Below are 25,564 nucleotides of genomic sequence, written 5' to 3' on the forward strand. Positions count from 1 at the left end.
TTGCATGCAGGGAAACCGACAGCAATAAAAACATGACAGAGCTACTGAATCTTCCCCACTCTTTGCAAAGTAAAATAAAGTTTTTGGCTGGTGTTGGACATTTTGACCAGCTCTAAGCATTTATTTCCCTACCATTGTTAGCAAAAGTCAGTGACATGAGTTTTTAATGATGCACTTAATAAACACTTACATCAGAGGGAGGAGGAGGCAGATTTGGAGCCAATATTGAAGGAAGATTGCCTAATTTAGTGCCACTTTTGACCTGTTTTATTTGTGTTTCAAACTGTTCCTAAAAAGGGGAAAAATAAAACATTAAAAGATCAAAGTCATGTTTGCTTTAATATTTGTTCAACACACACTGAACACTCTTTCGACAACTCCTTGGATACTTTAACATGCACATTCTCTTTTCCAAACTAATGGCCCTTAAAGAGGCTTTGTCAAGGGAAAACTGCTATAGCTATTAAGTGAAAGCCCCTATAGAAAACCTCTGCAAAGAAAACCTTCAAAGTGGTTCTAAAGGATTTTTTTTAAAATAACAAAACATGTCATTCTTGCTTGATCTGTGCACTGGTTTTGCACAGAGCAGCCTCTATAATGTACACTGTCCCCAACCCAACTGGGTTGGGGACAGTGGAAGAGGAGGAACAGAGAAGACCAGATCAAAACAATCTTTTTACACAATGTGCAGGGTTAACCCCTTAGTAAATATAATGTTTTACTGCATATACAGACTAATGTCACTGGGTTGGGGACAGTGGAAGAGGAGGAACAGAGAAGACCAGATCAAAACAATCTTTTTACACAATGTGCAGGGTTAACCCCTTAGTAAATATAATGTTTTACTGCATATACAGACTAATGTCACTGTTAGTAACAAGAGAAAGGAGCACTCTTTATATTGAGCCCATTATAAAGAATATTCCTTCCTATTGATCACAGTTGTATCTATGGTCTAAAGGGTAAATACAAGAGACAGAATGTCATGTCATAGCTCAGGTGGAAGAATCTGTCCACAGGACAACTATTAGTCGTGCACACCACAAGACTGGCCTTTATGGAAGAGTGGCAAGAAGATCTGAAGATCACAGCCATCCTAGGATTGCACAGCACGTGGGAACCTGTTCTGATCGGTGTATGGCTACGTCCACTCAGAACAGGGAAGCTCCCACCCAGCCGTTTATGTACAGTGGCTGGGTGGGAAGCGGTAAAAGAGGCATCATCATGGGAAAACAAAAAACAAGACTGTTGCAGGTTTAAAATACAGGCATCTAGAGGCCCCTGCACATAACCGCAGGAGCCTCCAAAACTATGCTGTTAATTCCAGCTGCCAGCCAAGTCTAACAAGCCTGGGAGTGCAGAAACAAACTTTTCCCTTCCTGCCTTCATCAGATTCATATTTCCAGTGATGCTTACCATACTGTGAAGTGTCAATAAGTAAAAAATGCATAGAACACCCATATTTACGTTCCACAAAATGGAATGTTTGTGGCCGTTTGGGAGGAGGGGAAGAAAGGAAAAATGAACTGCCACCTTGCTCAAATCCTAAGAATACCATGTACTATAAAAAAATTACCATATAGTAGAAACTTAGGGCCTTTTCCGATCTCCCCATAGAGGATAGTGGGACATGTCTGTCTCAGCACAGTGAGCGGAGATGGACCTGTCATCCGCCTGCATAGCGGGAAACAGCAGATCGATCCCCGCCGAGCAAGTGGAGTCCATCAAATGGATAAGCATGTATAAAAGGAGCCTTAAGCCGATCACACAAGGCTCCTATTTTGTCCGATTCCTGTCGCACCACCCAGCTTGATAAAACTTGATTGTAAAACAGAAAAGCCAGGTGGAAAATTGGCAGCCTGTGACTGCATTCAATAAAATGCAGTTACAGTTCAGATATTCAAGCAGTGGCAGATACTTGTGTACATTAGCCAGAAGGGGAGATTACTATATCAATGCTGTTTATCAGTTGATGCACTGAACAATCAAGACCAGAGAAGTATAATTGAGGATGTGACAGCGGTTGCTTTCATTTTGGTGATTGTATTTGGCAATGCATGGGAAAATCACTTTCCTGGTGCCCCCATGGCAGCATACTAATGGTCATGGCTCTGCCCCCGACCGACCCACATGACCACTTGACTCTCTATAAAAAAAAAAAAAAGTTGTTCACCCCCTCAGGCATTCTTTTTTTCCGTCCTCATTCCCGCAGGATCACAGGTCAGTCCTACCTCACCAATGTATTGGGCATCGTCATTCAGGTGAGCTGGGTTGCGGCGGCATAGCGGCTTCTAGACAGCCAGTAGGTGTCCCCCCCCCCCCTTCCTAGATGCGGACGCTTCGCGCGTGCCGCACAGCTTGGTTTAGTCAGCTCAGGGGGCGCATGCGCAGTAGCATAGCGGCGGCCATCTTGGTACACCCTACCTATTTAAACAGCCTATGGGTTCAGTAGGAGTTAGGCTGTCAAAGGAATAAACAGCATTTGGTACTTGCTCTCTCCCCAAAAACGATTGCTGGTGTATTGCAGCCACACTATGGACCCCGGCAGTGGCCTTATCATCCATTTCCAGGGCCACTAGGGTTTGGTCAGATAATATTGAAACAGCCCTCAGAAGAAGCCTAGACACAGAGGAGATCATTAAAGCGCTACATGAGTTAAAGCTAGCCTCGGATTTCATGGCAGAAGCAGCCATTGATGTGCTAAGGTGTTCCTCCAGAGCCATGTTATATTCCATCACGGCCAGAAGAGCTTTGTGGCTGAAGCCATGGGCAGCTGACCCGTCTTCAAAACAGTCATGGTGTCATATCCCTTACGATGGAAAGGCTCTGTTTGGCGAAAAAAAAAATGGATTTGGCGATTTCTAGGGTCACAGGAGGAAAAAGCAGCCCGATTCCTCAGGATAGAAATAGGAGGAAAAGATTTGCCCCTAGGCTAGCCACCCAGCAAAGAGGAAGAGATTCCAGATCATACCGTCCGGGAAAGGAACATAGAAGAGGCTGGAACGGATCTCAAGCTTCCTTTCTCAGGATGGGAAAGCCAAAAATTTCAACACCGGCGACTAAAAAACAGAAGTCTTTTTGACTCCCTTACCACCCAGACCGGTCCAGTTGGAGCAAGACTCAAGTCTTTCGCCCAGGTTTGGGTGGGAAATTGCACGGATCAGTGGGTAATCTCCACCATCCTTCAGGGACATTTCTGGAAGTTCAAACTCGTTCTCCACCTTTTTCTTTCCAATCCACCAAGATTCCAGCATCCAAAGAGAAGAGAGAAGTGCTATTCCAATATATTCAGATACTCCTGCAACAAAGGGCAGTCTTGCCAGTTCCAGAGTCGGAGAAGCACTCAGGTTTCTATTCTCCAGTCTTTTTAGTCCCCAAGAAGACGGGAGGATGGAGATCCGTGCTGGACCTAAAGAGGTTGAACAGATATATTCGGGTAGAACACTTCAAAATGCAATCCCTAAATACGGTAATACTATCAGTACAACCAGGAGATTGGATGGCCTCAATAGACCTCCAAAACGCCTACCTCCACTTCCCCATCCACGATCAGTTCCAGCACTTCCTTAGGTTCAGGATAGGCAGTCTACACCTTCAGTTAAAGTGCCTCCCTTTTGGGATCTCATCAGCACCCAGAACATTTCCCAAGGTCCTAGGGGCCATCCTGGCACCTCTCCGGGAGAAAGGGATACGGATCCTATACTAGACGACATACTGATCCTATCCCAATGCAGAGACACCCTGATAGAACACGTGCAAATAGTCCTGAACACCTTGATCCAGTCTGGCTGGCTTATCAATTTTTCAAAGAGTCAGTTGACACCCACACAGAAAATTACATATCTAGGAGCCTTGTTCAACACTCCAGGAAGGGCCATGTCTCTTCCTCCAGGAAAAATCCCTGCTTTATTACAGAAAGTGAAGAGAGTGCTAGGGAGTTGCACCATGCCAGCGGGGGATTGTCTGTTGTCTATCCCTCTCATCTTGCATTCCAATGGTGAGGTGGGCCAGATGGCACCTGCGAGACTTCCAACTGGGTTTTCTAGCACAATGAAGAAAGAATCCCCTCAAATGGATGATAATCATCACTTTTACAATGAAATCCAGTCTCTGGTGGTGGACAAGACCTCACAATCTTCATGGACCGTCCTTATGTCAGATGCGAGTCAGCTTGGTTGGGGAGCACACGTCCAAAACAAGCTAGTATAAGGGAGGTGGCAATTCAATGCAGAAGGGATAGTATCCAATATCCTGGAACTATCCTGGGCCGTTTGGATGGCAATCTTGCATCTGGCTCCTCTCCTCAGAGGCAGGTCTGTTCTACAGATGGACAACAGATCAGCAGTGGCCTATGTACAGAACCAAGGGGGCACCCACAGCAGGTCATTATCCAACAAAGTAACCCCAATTATATCCTGGGCAGAGATGAACCTGCACGATCTTCGGGCATCCTATAATCCAGCCCCTGAGAATCAGCTGGCCAATCACCTCTCAAGAGCTTTTACAACCAACAACAATTGGTCACTAGACCAACAGATTTTCGAGTGGGTATGCCAACAGTGGGGCACTCCCCAGATAGATCTCTTTGCTTCCCCACTCTAAACAAAGACGACCGCTTTTCTTCACGAGATCCCCATCTCCAACGTCATAAGGGGTAGACGCCCTAGTCCAACCATGGAACTTCCAGTTAGGATATGCATTCCCTCCGATCCCCCTGATATTGAGGTTTCTCCAGCGTCTGACAGTGGAGAAGACCCCTATTTTGGCAATTATTCCGCACTGGCCGAAGAGACCGTGGTTTCCACTCCTAGTCAGCTTGGCACTATGCAGCCCACTACCTCTTCCACACAAGAACAACCTATTATCCCAGGGCGACTTCCTTCACCCACACCCAGAGATTCCAGACTTGAGGGCCTGGAAATTGAGCGGAAAAGGCTGGGCGACCTAGGATGCTCTCGAGAAGTCATTCAGACACTACTGCAGGCTAGAAAGTCTTCTACGAATGTCACCTACTATAGGATATGGAAAAAGTTTGCGGATTTGGCAGAGACCAAGCACTTCGATCCGTTAGTTCCGGGGGTCCATAATGTCCTTCTCTTCCTACAGTCTAGTCTGGACCTGGTATTTTGGTATAAATTTAGGTCACAGTACGCTAAATGTTCAAGTTTCTGCCCTATCAGCTTTAACAGACACTCGCTGGGCGCTGAATCCCCTCGTAGATCGGTTCCTAAAAGCAGTCCTAAGGTTATGTCCTCCCAGAAAAACGTTGTACCCCGAATGGGATCTGACAATTGTCCTTGAGGTCTTGACATGTCCTCCTTTTGCTCCTACGGAAGAGTGTACTTTAGAAGATATCACCTGGAAAACGGTCTTTTGATCGCCATCACATCAGGGCGCAGGGTGTCAGAAATTCAAGCCTTAGGGGCAGAAGAGCCCTATATCACCTTTTTCTCGGACAGGGTAGTTCTGCAACCCATTCACCAGTTTATATCAAAAGTTCCCTCAGCTTATTATTTTAATCAGGAATGGGTCCTTCCAGCTTTTAGAGAAGATCAAGCCTCTGCAAGATTGCATGAGTTAGATGTAGCCCGATCACTAAGACATTACCTAGATCTGACTTGGGATCTCCGAAAGGATCAACGCCTTTTCATTGTTCCTAGAGGCGCAAGAAAGGGGAAGGCAGCCTCCAAGACAACATTAGCAAGTTGGATAGTTAAACTAATCCAGAAGGCATATCAGGCTAGTGGTCTTCCAGTCCCAAATGCGGTGAATGCTCATTCAACACAAGGAATTGCTTCTTCTTAGGCAGCTTTGGCTCGGGTCTCCCCGGAGACAATTTGCAGAGTGGCAAGTTGGTCATCATTCAACACCTTCATGTCACATTACAGCCTTGACCCAGCGGTTCTTACTTCCTGAGATTTTGGGAAAAAGACATTGGAATTGTCTGTTCTATAACTCATTAAATCTATTTATTTGCAGTACCCTCCCTGTAAGCGAGTTATTTACCATTGGTATGCTGCCATGGAGGCACCAGGAAAATGGAAAATTGAATACTTACCTTTCTGTAATTTCCCTTTCCTGGTGCCTACCCATGGCAGCATACTCCCTCCCTTTTATAATATCCTATAAGTTCTGAAGACTATTTACTAAGAATGCCTGAGGGGGGTAGAACAACTCTTTTTTTTTTATAGAGAGTTAAGTGGTCCTGTGGGTCGGTTGGGGGCGGAGCCATGACCATTGGTATGCTGCCATGGGTAGGCACCAGGAAAGGAAAATTACGGAAAGGTAAGTATTCAATTTTCCGTTGTCCTTTGCCAATAAATATCTGCTTTTCCAAAAAAAAAAAAAAGACTTACCCGAAGATTCGCTTTCATTTGTTTGAGTCCAGCTAGCCTAGCGTCCCATCTTTGTTTAAGCTGAAGCCATTCTTTATGGGGTGGAGCAACTCTAAGGGATGAGAGACAAATTGCAAATAAGTATAAATGCACAAATTTTAGAACATTTTGAAACCACAATAAAGCATGCAATTAAAAAGTGAGATAAAGACGGCCAAACTCGCTGGCATAATGTATAATCTCCACAATACCTGGACCCGTGGGTTGCATGCTATTTGCCATCTGACTTGATCGCTGCCTATTGGACTATCTTCATTAGCCATCAAGATAGTGCCTTCACAGCTCTTAGTGTGCTTCTTCATACCTCAGAGGGACAATGCAATGTAATTTTTTTTCTTTGATTTATTTTACTTTTTATTTTTACAAGTTGATCACTTCAATTCCTATTACAAGGAATGTAAACATCCCACGTAATAGAAATAAGCAGAACAGCGCCTGTTTAATGTGAGATCTGGGGTCAAAAAGACCCCAGATCTCACATTTACACTTGGAAGCATTAAAAATTCTTTTTTTTTTATTTCCAAAAAAAGAAAAAGAAAAGGGGGGCCCATTAAAGCCGGAGGGCAGGAGTGACATTTGACGTGGCTACAGTCCTCCAGTGGCATTGAGTAGAGTGGGGGGCCATCTTGCCCTCATTCAACTTCCTGCCCATCACTCTGATCCGATCTCTCATGTAAGTGGCGGAAACGACCTGGAAGTGGTGGAAGAAGGGTGGGCACCTTTCCCACCACCCATAAAAGTGATTCCATTAATCCGCCGCTGGGACCACTTTTAAGTAAAAAAAAAAAACGGAGTTATGGCAAAACAATGGTATTTAACCACTTAAGGACCGGACCAATATGCTGCTAAATGACCCAAGGGGTTTTTACAATTCGGCACTGCGTCGCTTTAACAGACAATTGCGCGGTCGTGCGACGTGGCTCCCAAACAAAATTTGCGTCCTTTTCTTCCCACAAATAGAGCTTTTTTTTGATCGTATTTAATCGCCTCTGCGATTTTTATTTTTTGCGCTATATACAAAAATAGAGCGTAATTTTTGAAAAAAAAACAATATTTTTTACTTTTTGTTATAAGAAAAATCAAATAAACTAAATTTTAGTCAAACATTTAGGCCAAAATTTATTCAGCCACATGTCTTTAGTAAAAAACAAAAATCGCAATAAAAAGATAAAAAAAATAGCTACCTAGCGGGAACAGCGACACTAATACAGTGATCAGAAAAATGATCGCTTAGGACAGGGGTCTCCAAACTACGGCCCGCGGGCCACATCCGGCCCGCCAGGCCATTTCTTCCGGCCCGCAGCGTGAATCCTTAGTCCACCTGTTAGTTGTGGAACCTGCGCTGCATATTCGCCCCCGGCAATATGCAGCGCAGGTCCCGCAATCCCTCCCGGCGTCTCACTGTGTGTGTTGGCTGCTGGGACCACGGCATCCCAGCAGCCAATGAGGTGTTTAGGGCAGACCCGTTGCCGCCTCCCTGCTCCCGCCTCCCGCCTCGCTGTTAACCAGTAACGAGTGTGTAATACCAGCGGGGCGGGAGTCAGGAGATGCAGCAGGTCTGCACAGCCAGTGATGGAGAGTGGAGACGCGCTGGACACATGCAAGGAGGGGGGGCTGATACACTTGTGTGGGGGTGGGTTGAATGGCGCTGATGGGGCACAAACATCTGGGGGCTGATGACTCTGCTTGGGACACACGTGGAGGGGGGGTTGTAGACTGACGGGGACACACATTTTGGGGGGCTGATGACTCTGATGGGGACACAAATGTGGGGGGGGGGGCTGATGACTCTGATGGGGACATACATGTGGGGGGGGGCTGATGACTGATGGGGACATAAATGTGGGGGGGGGGGTGATGACTCTGATGGGGACATACATGTGGGGGGGGCTGATGACTCTGATGGGGACATACATGTGGGGGGGGGGCTCTGATGACTCTGATGGGGACACAAATGTGGGGGGGTGATGACTCTGATGGGGACATACATGTGGGGGGGGGGCTGATGACTGATGGGGACATAAATGTGGGGGGGGGGTGATGACTCTGATGGGGACATAAATGTGGGGGGGAGGTGATGACTCTGATGGGGACATACATGTAGGGGGGGGCTGATGACTGATGGGGACATACATGTGGGGGGGGGGGGGCTGATGACTGATGGGGACATAAATGTGGGGGGGGGGTGATGACTCTGATGGGGACACAAATGTGGGGGGGGGGGCTGATGACTCTGATGGGGACATACATGTGGGGGGGGGGCTGATGACTGATGGGGACATAAATGTGGGGGGGGGGGGGTGATGACTCTGATGGGGACACAAATATCTGTGGGGTCTGATGGGGACACACATGTGGGGGGGGGGGGGCCTGATGATTCTGATGGGGACACAGATGGATGGGGACACAGATGGATGTGGACACAGATGGATGGGGACACAGATGGATGGGGACACAGATGGATGTGGACACAGATGAATGGGGACACAGATGGATGTGGACACAGATGAATGGGGACACAGATGGATGTGGACACAGATGGATGTGGACACAGATGGATGGGGACACAGATGGATGGGGACACAGATGGATGTGGACACAGATGAATGGGGACACAGATGGATGGGGACACAGATGGATGTGGACACAGATGGATGGGGACACAGATGGATGGGGACACAGATGGATGTGGACACAGATGGATGGGGACACAGATGGATGGGGACACAGATGGATGGGGACACAGATGAATGGGGACACAGATAATTGGGGACACAGATGGATGTGGACACAGATGGATGTGGACACAGATGGATGGGGACACAGATGTATGAGGACACAGATGTATGAGGACACAGATGTATGGGGACACAGATGGTTATGGACACAGATGGATGTGGACACAGATGGATGGGGACACAGATGGATGGGGACACAGATGGATGTGGACACAGATGGATGGGGACACAGATGGATGTGGACACAGATGAATGGGGACACAGATGGATGGGGACACAGATGGATGTGGACACAGATGGATGGGGACACAGATGGATGGGGACACAGATGGATGTGGACACAGATGGATGGGGACACAGATGGATGGGGACACAGATGGATGGGGACACAGATGAATGGGGACACAGATAATTGGGGACACAGATGGATGTGGACACAGATGGATGTGGACACAGATGGATGGGGACACAGATGGATGTGGACACAGATGGATGGGGACACAGATGAATGGGGAGACTGATGGGGACACAGATGAATGGGGACACAGATGAATGGGGACACAGATGAATGGGGAGACTGATGGGGACACAGATGATGGGGACACAGATGAATGGGGACACAGATGAATGGGGAGACTGATGGGGACACAGATGATGGGGACACAGATGATTGGGGACACAGATGATTGGGGACACAGATGATGGGGACACAGATGAATGGGGACACAGATGATGGGGACACAGATGTATGGGAAGACTGATGGGCACACAGATGAATGGGAAGACTGATGGGGATACAGATGAATGGGGACACAGATGGATGGGGACACAGATGGATGGGGACACAGATGGATGGGGACACAGATGAATGGGGAGACTGATGGGGACACAGATGAATGGGGAGACTGATGGGGACACAGATGATGGGGACACAGATGAATGGGGACACATGATGGGGACACAGATGTATGGGAAGACTGATGGGGACACAGATGAATGGGAAGACTGATGGGGACACAGATGAATGGGGACACAGATGGATGGGGACACAGATGGATGGGGACACAGATGGATGGGGACACAGATGGATGGGGACACAGATGGATGGGGACACAGATGAATGGGGAGACTGATGGGGACACAGATGAATGGGGAGACTGATGGGGACACAGATGAATGGAGAGACTGATGGGGACACAGATGAATGGAGAGACTGATGGGGACACAGATGGATGGGGACACAGATGGATGGGCACACAGATGGATGGGGACACAGATGGATGGGCACACAGATGGATGGGCACACAGATGGATGGGGACACAGATGGATGGGGACACAGATGGATGGGGACACAGATGGATGGGGACACAGATGAATGGGGACACAGATGAATGGGGAGACTGATGGGGACACAGATGAATGGGGAGACTGATGGGGACACAGATGAATGGAGAGACTGATGGGGACACAGATGAATGGAGAGACTGATGGGGACACAGATGGATGGGGACACAGATGGATGGGCACACAGATGGATGGGGACACAGATGGATGGGGACACAGATGGATGGGGACACAGATGAATGGGGACACAGATGAATGGGGACACAGATGGATGGGGACACGGATGTAAAGCCTCATGCACGCTGGAAGTTTAGCCCCGCTGCATGATGCTCCAGCGTTTAGGTGCCAGCAAAGAATATAGGAGCACCATCCAGTCCTGCTGTCAGCAGTAAGTCAAATTCTATTCTATTCTTCTTCTACTGTGGATTTATTTATAAATTATGTTTCCGGCCCGCGAATATGTGTGAAATATAGAATGTGGCCCTCGAAGTAAAAAGTTTGGAGACCCCTGGCTTAGGACAACTGGCAAAAGGGGGCGAAAGGGTTAACTAGGGCGGTGATCAAGGGGTTAAAACTTTATTAGGGGGGGGGGGTACGGGGGCTACCCTGAACCCAACACTAACTGCCTGTCACACTGCCTGTCAAACTGACACTAAATGCAGTGATCAGTACATATATGATCACTGCATTCAGTGACACTGTGACAGGGGGGTGGGGTGATCGCAAGGGGTTAATGTGCCTGTGTGTCCTGGTGTCAGTATAGTGTTGTGCAGACTCACTGTGTGATGTGATCTCTCCTCAGCGGCGATTGAAAATACCGCCCGAGAGGAGAGATCACATCACTTCCCTCTTCCTGTGTTTACACAGGCAGAGGAAGTGACACACGGGGGAGCGCGCAAATTGGCTGAGAGCGATCCGGAGGGGGCGGACAAAAACAAACAGCCGCCCCCTCCTCCCGGATCGCTCGGACAGCCACGGGAACCGCCGCATTTACCAGGGGGGGGGGGTCCCGATCGGACCCCCGACCAGGCAGGGACGTACAGGTACGCCAATGTGCCTATCCGTGCCATTTTGCCGACGTAAATGTACATGCGGCGGTCCGGAAATGGTTAATGGCAAAATAGCAACGTATATCCACAGTGGGTAGTCCGTAAGTGGTTAAGCTTTGCCAATAAAACCTAGAAGTGGATTGGTTTCTATGCAGAGCTGCACCAGATTTTGCACACTCCAGTTTTAGGAAGTCTCCCCCAGTTTTTCAAATTGGACTAAAAAAAGTATTACCGCACTCAGAGGTCTTACCTGGGCTTTATTCCTCTGGTAAGTTACCCAACCTTTACCCCTACATTTTCCAGTTTCTGAAAAAAGGCTAAATTAACAATACTGTTACTTTGTGAATTTAAAAAAAGTAACATATAGATATCAGGCAGTTAAAATAAATTGCATTTTAAATGAAAACATAGGTGAACTAAAGTTTTTTTTTTTTGTTTGCCTGGAGTAAGCTGTGTTTTTAATAAAATGTTAGAAATAGGCTTTAATTAGGTACCGTTTCCGGACTATAAAGGATGAGTGCTGTGAAATGTATTTATCTGCAGTGAAAGTTGTCTCCCATTGGTAACCATAAACTGAACAAAGTGATCCCCATTTTCTCTTTTAGCTATGTTGTTAGTGTTTGATGCTTTGGAGGTGCTTGCTACCATTTATTTTTGACATGCCTTGAGTTAGTTACTTATTTACTTACTTACCTAAGGTAGGATAAAGTTACTTCTGCATCCTTTTCTGCTTCATCTAAAGATATCAGCAATAAGTCTCTCCGGCTCTCCAATGAAAGCACCTTAAAAAATAAGACTGGAGGTTAAACACCATATTTATTTATATATATATATATATATATATATATATATATATATATATATATATATATATATATATATTTATTTAAAATATAAGGTTTCAATTTACTGTTAATATTAATCTATATAGAAATACCCTACATACATAGTTGGTAAGGTTGAAGGAGGACACCAGTCCATGCAGTTCCACATCCTTACCGCTCTAACAGTAAAACAGTAAAAAAAAAAAAATGTATGCAATTTGGGATTGAAACTGCCTCTCGTCTAACCTCATTAAGTAACAATCTGCATGATATAAAAAAGTGCAGTGATCCACATTATCCAATATAACATGTTTTTTTTTTTAGAGGTACCTGTGCTGTTATCTTCTTTTTTTTTTTGGTGGCAAACCTACTAGATATAATGGGCCAAAAGTGCAGCCCATGCATTCAATAAAAGGTCCTCAAACATTATTTGGAGTAGGTTATGGTACAGAAGACTTTAAGACTGTGGACATATAAGAGATGCTCAGGGTATGGAAAATAATGCAGTAAATGGCCAAAGACTATAGAAACTACACATAAGACTGGAAACTTGCGTATAAAAAGACCCAAAAAGCCAAATTGAAAAATTTTTGGTCATGGAGCATTGTGCATTTTGGCACGCTGATAGCTTGTCAAATTACAAAATGTGCGTCAAAATGCATGTTTGCTAACTGCATTTGGGGTGCCATTAACAATGAATGGCACCCAAAAGTACATTGCGTATTTTGTAAATGAATGCAAAACACCCTCCTACCTGCACAAAATAAAGCACTTAAAGCAGAGTTCCAGGCTATCTTTAGTTTAGATTAAAAGTCACAATCTACAAAAATTATAGCTGCTGACCTTTAATAAACAGCCACTCGCCTATCCCACGGTCCAGCGATGCGGCCACAGCGAGCCCCCTCCTCTCCCCGGCACCGTCATTGGAACTGTGGTTTCATGAAACAGCTTGTGGCTTCAAGGCCAGGCGCACACTGCGCATGCACAAGTTGCACTGCGCTCTCGGAATGGACAGAAGATTGCCTAGACAAGGTGTTTTGAACCTTCCTGAACCGTACTTGGCCGCATGCCCTCAACATGGGGGGGGGGGGCCCCACCCCCCCATGTTGAGGGCATGCGGCCAAGTACGGTTCAGGAAGGGTGCTAGTTCGTCCCCACCCCCTTTCCTGACCTGCCAGGCTGTGTGCTCGGATAAGGGTCTGGTATAGTCAGGGATTAAAGATGAATCCCTGTTCATTGAAGTAGGATGCATGTCGGACTTCAAGTCGCAGGGCAAAATCAGATCCAAAGTGGTACGACTGTCATGTCGTACCAGTGTGAACCCATCCCCAAATATCAATTGCAAATATAGGCGATTCCACTATTTTATATATATGTGCGCCTGGCTCATTCCGAAGTGAAAGAAAAAAACTCCATAACCTAATTCCATGAATTTATTTTTATTTTTTTATTAAGTTCCAAAACATCCCTCCTTTTAGGACTTGTACTTACTTAAAATAAATATCACATCAACATTTAGTGAAATCAGCATACAACCATATGGGGAAGAACCCAGGCGGCGTCTCCTACCACACGCTGCTTAGTTGTCTAGCAATTGCAGTAGCAGTGTCCCCGATCGGCGTGCTGACGTCACAACTGGTCGTCGTTTGGCCCAATCTTACATGTTTCGTAATCAACATCATCATCTGAGGGTGTACCACTTTTATATATGGCCCGATACAGGCTGTTAACCCCTCGTATGCTACGGGCAACAAACACTGCCTGAGTTGTCTCTACCCAGCCGTAATATCGTATCCGTAACTGAGGAGAGGAGACAACCCCCTTAGAGCCGATCGGTCATAAATGCCAACTTAACAGGGCATCATACATTTGTCTAATGAAATACATACATAATGCATAAAATACAATAAAAATACACCAATAAGCTTATGCAGCAATTGAATCAAATAAAACAGTATATGGCTTGATTGAACCTCTGAATATTAACAAGTCTACAGTCTAAAAGAAGTCCCAGCTATACAATCTGGACCATGAATTAATTTGATATCCAATATAACTACCCAGTAGAAGATAGACACTGTAATTAAATAAAAATTATTAATATAAAATTTCAACAACTGAAAAAAAAAAAATTCCCTAATTAGAACAAGATTAATGAATTAGTGAAGGAGTAAAGTAATGAGTGCTAGCCTAAATTAATAGTCACTGATGAAACAGTTAACATCCAATTCTATATTTATTCCACCAGGCGTCAGAGTATTCATAAGAAATCTCCATCGTGTCTCTCTCTTAGATATCTCCCATACTAAATTAGATACCCTCCAGTTCGGATGAATGCGATCGACCCCCCCCCCCCCCCCCCCAAAAAATTAAACAGGACGGGTCGAATTGGTTCACGGTCCAGATGATTGCATAGCTGTGACTTCTTTTAGACTGTAGAATTAATAATATTCAGAGGTTCAATCAAGCCATATACGGTTTTATTTGATTGCTTATTGGTGTATTGATTTATTTTTATTGTATTTTATGCATTTTGTATGGATTTCATATTTCATTAGACAAATGTATGATGCCCTGTTAAGTTGGCATTATGACCGATCCGCTTGCATTGGCTGCTCTGTGGGGCTTGTCTCCTCTCCTCGGTTATGGATATGGTCTGTGCTGGGGGAGGTAGGATGGCCGCTTGGGCTTACCTATGCTGACAGATACGATATTACAGCTGGGTGGAGACATCTCAGGCGGTGTTTGTTGCCCATAACACAAGGGGTTAACAGCCCGTATCGGGCCCATATATAAGAATGGTACATCGCGTTGTTAGGCCACACCCTCAGATGATGTCGTTGATGATGAAACGTGTGAGAATTGGGGCAAGCAACGACTAGTTGTGACGTCAGCACGCCGACGGGGACACCGCTACTGCCACTGCTAAAGAACTAAGCAGCTTGTGGTTTGAGACACCACCCGGGTTCCTTCCCATATGGTTGTCAGCTGATTTCACTAAGAAAATGTTAATTTCATATTTATTTTAACCACTTGCTTACTGGGCACATATACCCTCCTCCTGCCCAGGTGAAATTTCAGCTTCCGGCACTGCGTCGCTTTAACTGCGCGGTCGTGCGACGTGGCTCTCAAAACAAGGTTGGCGTCCTTTTTTTCCCCCACAAGTAGAGCTTTCTTTTGGTGGTATTTGATCACCTCTGCGGTTTTTATTTTTTGCGCTATAAACAAAAAAAAAAAAGGAGCGAAAATTTTTGAAAAAAAAAAAATCAATATTTTTTTACTTGTTGCTATAATAAATAGCCCAATTTTTTTTTTTTTTTTTTCAAAACACATTTTTTTTCTCGGTCTAGGCCGATACGTATTCTTCTACATATTTTTGGTAAAAAAATAAGCGACTCGTTTGCGCAAAAGTTATATGATATACGATATACGTTGGCGCAATGACACAGCTGGGCAAATGGGCGTACAGGTACACCACAAGCTCCATGAGTCCAACTCGTTGTACGCAGGGATACCTGCAAGCGTCTCACCTAGAGGAAGAACAGGGAAATGCTGATGTAAACAAGCATTTCCCCAGTCTTCCTAGTGACAGGACACCGCTCCCTATAATCAGAAGCGGTGATCAGTGACGTGTCACACGTAGCCACACCCCCCCACAGTTAGAATATCTCCCTAGGACACACCTAACCCTTAAGCGCCCCCTACTGGTTAACCCCCTTCACTGTCAGTGTCATTTTTACAGTAATCAGTGCATTTTTATAGCACTGATCGCTGTATCAATGACAATGGTCCCAAAATGGTGTCAAAGGTGTCCGATGTGTCTGCCATAATGTCGTAGTCACGAAGAAAAAAAAAAAAAAAAAAAATCGCTGATCGCCACCATTACTAGTAAAAAATATTTTTTATTTTTATAAAAATGCCATAAAAACTATCCCCTATTTAGTAGACGCTATAACTTTTGCGCAAACCAATCAATAAACGCTTATTGCGTTTTTTTTTACCAAGAATATGTACAACACATATCGGCCTAAACTGAGGAAAAAAACATTTTTTTTATATATATTTTTTGGGGATATTTATTATAGCAAAAAGTTTTGCTTTTTTTTCAAAACCGCAGAGGTGATCAAATACCACCAAAAGAAAGCTCCATTTGTGGGGAAAAAAGGATGCCAATTTTGTTTGGGAGCCATGCCAGTTAAAGCGACACCGTGCCGAATCGCAAAACGTTCTCTGGTCTTTGGCCAGCCAAATGGTCTGGGGCTTAAGTGGTTAAAGCAGAATCGAAAGAGACAAAAAAGGAAAACGGAGGGCGCACCGACCTAGTGTGATACTGATTGGTGGATTTTATTAAAATAATAAAAACAAATCATGATACTCACAAAGGGAGTGTTAGAAACAGGCCTTGAATAACAATGCAGCAATCGAGCCTGCATGAGTGCCCCCATAGGAAGCGGCCTCCTATGGGGTCACACAACAAAAGAAGGAGCCAGGAGCACCGGCAAAGAACCCCATAAGAGGAGGATAGGGGGTGCTTTGTGCAAAATCATTACACAGAGCAGGTGAGTATAACATGTTTATTATTTTAAGAAAAAAAAAAAAAAGAAAAGCTTTATAATCACTTTGAAGAAAGGGGGGAACTAATGCGCAAATCAACCTAACCACGGGAAAAAAAAAGATAAAATATATATCCAATAAAAAGTCTAAAAAATACTAAGCAGCAGCCACGACTAGTAGTGCTCACGCACTGTATACAGATAAAATAAAGGGGTGGGTGTTATGGCGCTTGCAAAATGACAATTCCTAATGATAAAAAAATCTCCACAAAAACGAAATAAATGACTAGGGTCAATCCGCCACTAGATGTTGGTCCAAATATGTTCCACTCTGCATGTAAACCAAGAATACCACCCAACATAAAGATATGTGGAGGGTATAGAGAGTGGTCAATAATAAATACCTAGTATAACAGGTAAACAAATGTGCCCAGATAGTGCACAATGTTATTATTTACACCATAAGTTTAACCATAAATAAATAAATATAAAGGTAAAAAATAGCACGTGATAATAAGCTTCAAATCAGTGATAATCAAAAAATTGCTTCATCCATTAAAAGTGCATAGTGCAGTGCTTCTGTGAAAATAATGGTAAAGAGAATGTCCCAAAAAGATGCAAAAATAAATTTTTTGATCAATATTTGTAAAAAATTATAACATGCACAAGTGATCCTGAACAATCAAAATGTTAAAGTGAACAATAATATTAATGATGTGCCAAATGATCCACCATGGGATCAGCAAAAATCAAGTGCGATAGGTAATGAAAAAAATTGTCCAAAAAAATAATCAATCAGTGAAAAAATATGTGCTTCAAAGAATGTGCTCCAAGAAAATGTCCAGTAACTCCCAAACTTCGGTGCTTAATGTTAAACGTGCATGCGAGTTTATAGAAGTCACCATCGGGTTTCCCACAGTGTCCGGAAGAAATAGGTGTTCCAGCCCCTTACCTCAAAAGGCTTGTATTAAAGCCTATGTATTTGGTGCTCTCACAGCCAGCCTGCTGCTGATCCACTCCCAGAAACACCACAGCTCCAATCAGGGACAAGCGATGAATCTCAAATGGAACACAAAGGAAGGGAAGCCTCCATAGTGTAAAAACATTTAGCATTTATTAAATAAACAAGTAAACACTCACATAACGTTTCAGACAAGTCGGCGTGTGTAATCGTATGTCTCCGCTCTGCGGCCGCGAGCGGATGACGTCACCAGCAGCTCTCCACGTCCTCACGCGTATCGTGACAGCCCTACGTCACTTACTCATATCCTATGAGTAAGTGACGTAGGGCTGTCACGATACGCGTGAGGACGTGGAGAGCTGCTGGTGACGTCATCCGCTCGCGGCCGCAGAGCGGAGACATACGATTACACACGCCGACTTGTCTGAAACGTTATGTGAGTGTTTACTTGTTTATTTAATAAATGCTAAATGTTTTTACACTATGGAGGCTTCCCTTCCTTTGTGTTCCATTTGAGATTCATCGCTTGTCCCTGATTGGAGCTGTGGTGTTTCTGGGAGTGGATCAGCAGCAGGCTGGCTGTGAGAGCACCAAATACATAGGCTTTAATACAAGCCTTTTGAGGTAAGGGGCTGGAACACCTATTTCTTCCGGACACTGTGGGAAACCCGATGGTGATTTCTATAAACTCGCATGCACGTTTAACATTAAGCACCGAAGTTTGGGAGTTACTGGACATTTTCTTGGAGCACATTCTTTGGAGCACATATTTTTTCACTGATTGATTATTTTTTTGGACAATTTTTTTCATTACCTATCGCACTTGATTTTTGCTGATCCCATGGTGGATCATTTGGCACATCATTAATATTATTGTTCACTTTAACATTTTGATTGTTCAGGATCACTTGTGCATGTTATAATTTTTTACAAATATTGATCAAAAAATTTATTTTTGCATCTTTTTGGGACATTCTCTTTACCATTATTTTCACAGAAGCACTGCACTATGCACTTTTAATGGATGAAGCAATTTTTTGATTATCACTGATTTGAAGCTTATTATCATGTGCTATTTTTTACCTTTATATTTATTTATTTATGGTTAAACTTATGGTGTAAATAATAACATTGTGCACTATCTGGGCACATTTGTTTACCTGTTATACTAGGTATTTATTATTGACCACTCTCTATACCCTCCACATATCTTTATGTTGGGTGGTATTCTTGGTTTACATGCAGAGTGGAACATATTTGGACCAACATCTAGTGGCGGATTGACCCTAGTCATTTATTTCGTTTTTGTGGAGATTTTTTTATCATTAGGAATTGTCATTTTGCAAGCGCCATAACACCCACCCCTTTATTTTATAATCACTTTAAAGTCAAAAGAAAACGGTCTTTTTTTTTTTTTTTTTTTTAGGAATCGGCCCTACTGAACTGTGCTGAACTACAAAATAAATGTTTTACCTCAGCATTTTGTGCACGCTCCAGTTCCTTCAACACACCCTGTGTCACCTCATTTTCTTTCTTCCTTAATGACTTCAGTTCAGCATCCCACTCTTCCCTGCCAATTGGTAGATGTTAAATATAAACTATGGAATATAATAAAGTTTGTTTAATGCCTATCAATATCAATGGCATCTTTTACAGCTATAAATAAGTAGAGGAGGATGCAGTTGTGTACAGTCTACTAACCTATCAGTTGTCAATAACAATCTATAATTTCTCTAAACATATATTATATTCATTAGTATTACAGAGATATACAGTATATATGATCAGACACTGTGCATATATAAAATCGGAATGTTTTGGACTTAAGTGGAGAATGATAGACGTGTTTACAAGCAGCACACAATGACTGTGCCGCCCCAATGGGGCAAAGAATTTATATAGATTGTTTCCCTGAACCACTTTTTTATGGACATTTAAATTTAGTTCACATGCTGCCATCTAGTGATCTTTTGTGGTAATGCACTTGTTTTTTCCATGTCTTTATGACACACTTCCTTTGTATGTAATGCTCCACCCTTTCTTCCTGTGTCATTGATGCAGCTACAGGCCGCATGTAGCAGGACACATGTATTCTGCATAGTAAGCTACAGACAATATCATCTTTTGACCACATAAATACCACAATCTATTCATCTGTTGTATCCTGTCATCTGCTGTAACCTGATATTTCAGAATAAAACACCTCTGTGGATGAAAACCGGTATTGTTGAGTTCAAGCAATCTGATGAGGACTGTCCTCAGTGATTATATCTGCTTATACAGGCCAGACACAGAGGTGTCACAAGGAATAGCCAAAAGTCAGAACAGCCAAAAGATGTATAGAATTCCTAAAGCCTGCTGTGTATATGTGTGTGCCTGATCTGCAATCAAGCTCAGTGCCATCCGCCATCTTGTGAAAGAACATGATCGCACAAGCTTACTGCACCTCATGTGAATGTTAAAAACTGTTCCTCTACATTGAGCTGTGTTAACCACCTGTCTAAGCTGCTGTTCATCTTCTTAAAGAGACAGTACAATTTTTTGCAAAAACATGAAAAATGTCTAGACAAGACTCTTAGCACCCTTTTGTGGCTGAACCAACACAGATTCGTCATGCCTCTGAACCCGCAGACGTACAGGGAGCAGATTTTGCAGATATTGCCTAACAGAGTGTAAGACCCAAAACGTACAATAAAACCGAAACAGGAACTCAGAAAACTATGAAACCACTAGAAACAAGTTCTCCAGTCTTGCAGGACTGCAATATAGAGGACTCTTCAGCAGAGCTGACCAGGGCTGATGCACTAAACCAACAAATGGATCTCTTAGTGCAAAATGCTCAGTATAAGGCAGAACTCCACATTTCTGAACTGCAGGAGACCAGATCTCACAGATCCACATCAACCAAGCTCACTGCACGTTCTTCTAGATCCTCTCGCTCCAGAAGTTCAACATTAAGCAATAAGATAATAGAGGCCCGCGCTGATGCGGAATCAGAAAGTGCAAAGCTCCTTTACCAGAAAGGAAGCTGAAGTAGAAACACAAAAGGCAGCTCGCAATGCAAAGATGGTAATTCACCAAGCAAAGATGGAAACTCACCAAGCAGAGATGGAAGCTCAACAAGCAGAGATGGAATCTCAACAAGCAGAGATGGAAGCTAAACAAGCAGAGATGGAAACTCAACAAGCATAGGCAGATTCCCAAATAAAGATTCTGCAAATGGAAAGGGAGGAAGTCGAGAGTCCTCAAACAAGCGATGGGAGAAAGTGTTCCATCCCAGCGGAACTGACTGCAAGACCCAGTTGAACGCCAGTGAATATGTACTAAAGCATAATGTTTGCAATGGTACAGATTTATCTCCTGTATGTCCTACTAACAACACTGTTCTGACTCTCAACACAGAGACCTCTCAGCACCAAATACCTGAGCCTCTTCAAGTCTACAACACACGTGCATCTATGCAGCTAACCACATCACCTCTAGCTGACAAGGTGACTTACAGTGACAAGCCGCAGCTCAAGCCACAGCCAGCAAAAGCCTTAGGGACCACACCACAGTTAAAACGTTCTTGCAACATAATTTTATCCTGGTAAACCTCACCCTACTTCACCAGAGAACTTTCACACCGAGGGGTTCCACAAGTTACTTTGGCACCAAAGAGTGAGAGATCAGACTTGAATGACTTTGTCAGATATTTGTCAGATATATGGTACGCCGTGAGCTCATTAATATTACCCTCTCAAGGTTTGATGACTGTCCAGAGAGCTACATGGCCTGGAGATCAACCTTCAAAGCTGCTTTTGCTGATATCAACCTTACTACCGAGGAGTAACTTGATTTGTTCATAAAGTGGCTGGGGCCAGAATCTGCAGATCATGTTAAAAGACAGAGAACAGTGCATGTTGACCACCCAGATGCAGGTCTTGTTGCTGCATTAGCAAGACTTGAGCAAGCCTATGGTAGGTCTGATGCCATAGAAAAGCGCTCTATTTAAGAGACTGCAAAACTTCCGAACAATGGGGAACTAAGACTATCGCAAGCTCTAAGATCTGAGTGACCTTCTCGTGGAGCTAGAGTTGGCAAAGACAGACCCACGTCTAGCTGGACTAAGCTTCCTGGGTCGTCGTCGTCGTCATCATCATCACGTAGAGACTTTAATAGGAGCAATATCTGTTAAAAGGACAGACATCACACCACCCGCATCATCTCCTGCTCACCAGGGCATTTTGGGTAACAGAGATAAAGACCCTAATCGTGGGTGCCCTATTCACAAGAAGCCTCACTCCCTAAAGAAATATTGTGGGCTTAGGGCAAAGACCTTACAAGAGCGCAGGGAGATTCTTCAGAAACTTGGAATATGCTACAGGTGCTGTGCTTGTTATGGACTTTTTGCTAAAGACTGTCATCAAGTGCAGAAAATGCAGTAGAGACAGACATGTTGCAGTTATAATACACCTACAATTCACAGCAGCCTCCTACCTCCAGCCCTGACTCAAATCATGGCGGGGAGCAACAAGGTCATGCTCCAGCCACAGCTAATGTTTCCTCTTCATGCACAGAAGTCTGTGGAGAAGACTTGGATCACAAATGCTGTGCCAAGATATGCCTAGTCAAGATATACCCAAAGGGCCAACCCAAGAAAGCTATTAGGATGTATGCCATAATAGATGAACAGAACAACAGATCCATGGTTAAGCCTAACTTCTTTGAGATCCTTGGTATAGAGGGACACGCATCACTGTATACTCTCAGAACCTGTTCGGGTCATGAAGAGACCTTCGGCATCCTCACTTAAGGCACCTTTGTTAGCGAGATTCCTGCAATGGACATGAATGCTGAAATCTTGGTCTTGCTAGGAAGAGACATTCTCAGAGTACATAAAGTATGCAAGCAGTGCAATGGACCCGATGATGCCCCTTACGCACAAAAACTTTATCTAGGCTGGGTAATCGTGGGCGACGTATGCTTGGATAGAATGTGTACGTCATCTGAGATCCACTCCTTCAAAACTTAAATGTTAGGAAATGGACGTGCATCGCACTTCAAACAGTGCCCTTGACATTATGAGGTAAAAGAGAAGCCTCTTGGCATCATCCAAGTACCTGATGTCACTCCTATCCTTTGTGATGACAACCTAGGTACCACAGTGTTTTGTACTACAAGCGATGACAACAAAATGGCCTTGTCAGTTGAAGACAGAGTTCATCAAAATAATGGACAAAGAATTCTTCCAGGATGAGTCCAACAGCTGGGTTGCACCATTACCTCTTCGTGCTGCAAGGGTTAAACTCCCAACCAATCGTGAAGAGGCTCTATCCCAGCGAACACTAAAGAACACGCCTGACATGAAGGACCATTTCATCGCCTTTATGAAAATGACAATGATCACGCCGAACAAGCTCCACCACTTCAAAGACACAATGAATGCTGGTACCTGCCTTTCTTCAGAGTGTATCATTCACATAAGCCAAAGCAAATCAGGGTAGTATTTGACTCCAGTGCCAAGCATCAAGGCGTATCCCTAAACGACGTTCTTCTCACTGGTCCGAACCTAACCAACAACCTTGTAGATGTACTTACGAGGTTTAAAAGAGAGCCAGTTGCCATACCTGCTGACATTGAACAAATGTTTCATTGCTTCTTTGTACGTGAAGACCATAGGAAATTCCTAAGGTTTCTGTGGCACCGCGACAACAACATGGACAATGAGATGATTTAATACCGCATGTTTTCGCAAATAGCCCCTCACCCGCTGTTGCAACTTACGGTTTACAAAGGACTGCCCTTGATGGAGAAAAGGAGTATGGTGTAAACGAGAGAGACTTCTATGTGCACGACGGACTTAAATATTTACCTACAGATGAAGAGACCATAGACCTGCCTGAAGGACACAAGGTATGCTTTCTGAGGCTAACCTGAAACTACATAAGATTGCCTCAAATAGTGTTACTGTTATGAAAGCCTTTCAACCTAGCGATCATGCCACAGGGTTTAACCACTTCCATACCGGGCACATATACCCCCCTCCTGACCAGGTGAAATTTCAGCTTCCGGCACTGTGTCGCTTTAACTGACAATTGCGCGGTCGTGCGACGTGGCTCCCAAACAAAATTGGCGTCTTTTTTTCCCCACAAATAGAGCTTTCTTTTGGTGGTATTTGATCACCCCTGCGTTTTTTATTTTTTGCGCTATAAAACAAAAAAAGCAACAATTTTGAAAAAAAATGTAATATTTTTTACTTGTTGCTATAATAAATAGCCAAATTTTGTTTTCCAAAATTTTTTTTCTCAGTTTAGGTCGATACGTATTCTTCTACATATTTTTGGTAAAAAAAAAAAAAAAAAAAAATTAAATTATTATTTTTTTTATTTTTATTTTTTTTACTAGTAATGGCGGCGATCTGTGATTTTTTTATTGGGACTGCGACATTATGGCGGACACATCGGACACTTTTGACACATTTTTGGCGCCATTCACATTTATACTGCGATCAGTGCTATAAATATGCACTAATTACTATATAAATGTGACTGGCATTGAAGGGGTTAACACTAGGGGGTGAGGAAGGGGTTAAATGTGTAGCCTGGGTGTGTTCTAACTGTGGGGGGAGGGGGGTGACTGGGGGAGGTAACCGATCTGTGTCCCTATGTACAAGAGACACAGATCGGTCTCCTCTGTCCCCTGACAGGACTTGGAGCTCTGTGTTTACACACAGAGCTCCACGTCCCTGCTCTGTCACTGCTGATCGTGGGTGCCTGGCGGACATCGCGACCGCCAGGCACGCGCATCGGCATCTCGGGGACGCGCCGGGCTCGCGCGCCCCCCAGTGGCCGGAGGAATCCAGGACGTGAATTGACGTCCTGTTGAGTTTCCAGAGCCACTGTGAAGCCGTCATTTTACATGCGGCCGGTATTCAAGTGGTTAAAGACTTAAATCTGGGAACGGACATACCACTTGTACAGAGAAGTCTACGCCTATGGTGGGACTTCTTAGACGATACCTTTGGCTTTCAAGGCAGCTCTGCAGACAAGCCATTTACCAAAACTGCTGCTCTGTCAGTGGTGAACAGCCTATATGATCCAGTGGAATTCGTAGCTCCTATCACCATACAAGGTAAATCCTTACTTAGACAGTTCTCAGAGACTATTAAAGATTGGGATGATCCACTACCAATAGACCAGCTTTCAAAGTGGGACTCCTGGAAACAATCTCTATATGCCTTAGATGAAATCCGTATACCACGCTGCTACACTCCTGCCTCCCTTGCTACAAGTCAGAGGAAAGAGCTTCACATTTTCTCAGATGCATCTACTGAGGCCATAGCTGCTGTCGCTTACCTCAAGGTAAGAGATTTTTCTAATCAAGCCCACATAGGGTTTCTGTTTGGGAAAGCTAAAGCCCCATCAGAGTTTAGATAGAGAACATGTTCTCTTTTACTCCTATGGAATTCCGATGTGAGTTTGGCCGGGCAAAAGCCCAATCGTGTGTACAGGGCATAAGTTAGCACCTAATCCTGAACACACGATTTCCAGGCTTGAACTTTATGGGACTGCGCTAGCTGTAGAAATAGCAGATTTCATACTGCGTGAGCTAGACATTCAGATAATTGACATCAAATTCTACACAGACAGCAAAGTTGTTCTGGGCTTCATATACAACCAGACTAAACATCTATGTCAGCAACTGTGTAGAGAGAATC

The 25,564-nt window shown here is 44.1% G+C and overlaps 1 protein-coding gene across 1 annotated transcript in view; it reads right to left on the bottom strand.

Moving 5' to 3' along the window:
- The window catches only part of LOC120916593 (RING finger protein 214-like), an 81,871-nt gene that overhangs the window by 14,096 nt on the left and 42,211 nt on the right, over positions 1 to 25,564 (bottom strand). Inside the window, exons 7-10 of the mRNA XM_040327655.1 lie at positions 19,339 to 19,435; positions 12,221 to 12,309; positions 6,357 to 6,447; positions 191 to 289 (exon numbers count right to left, since the gene is read on the bottom strand). Of these exons, the coding sequence (XP_040183589.1) occupies positions 191 to 289; positions 6,357 to 6,447; positions 12,221 to 12,309; positions 19,339 to 19,435 (376 nt within the window). The remainder of the gene's footprint in view (positions 1 to 190; positions 290 to 6,356; positions 6,448 to 12,220; positions 12,310 to 19,338; positions 19,436 to 25,564) is intronic.

This window comes from Rana temporaria, chromosome 10, assembly GCF_905171775.1.
Source record: "Rana temporaria chromosome 10, aRanTem1.1, whole genome shotgun sequence".
In the NCBI taxonomy this organism is placed as follows: domain Eukaryota; kingdom Metazoa; phylum Chordata; class Amphibia; order Anura; family Ranidae; genus Rana; species Rana temporaria.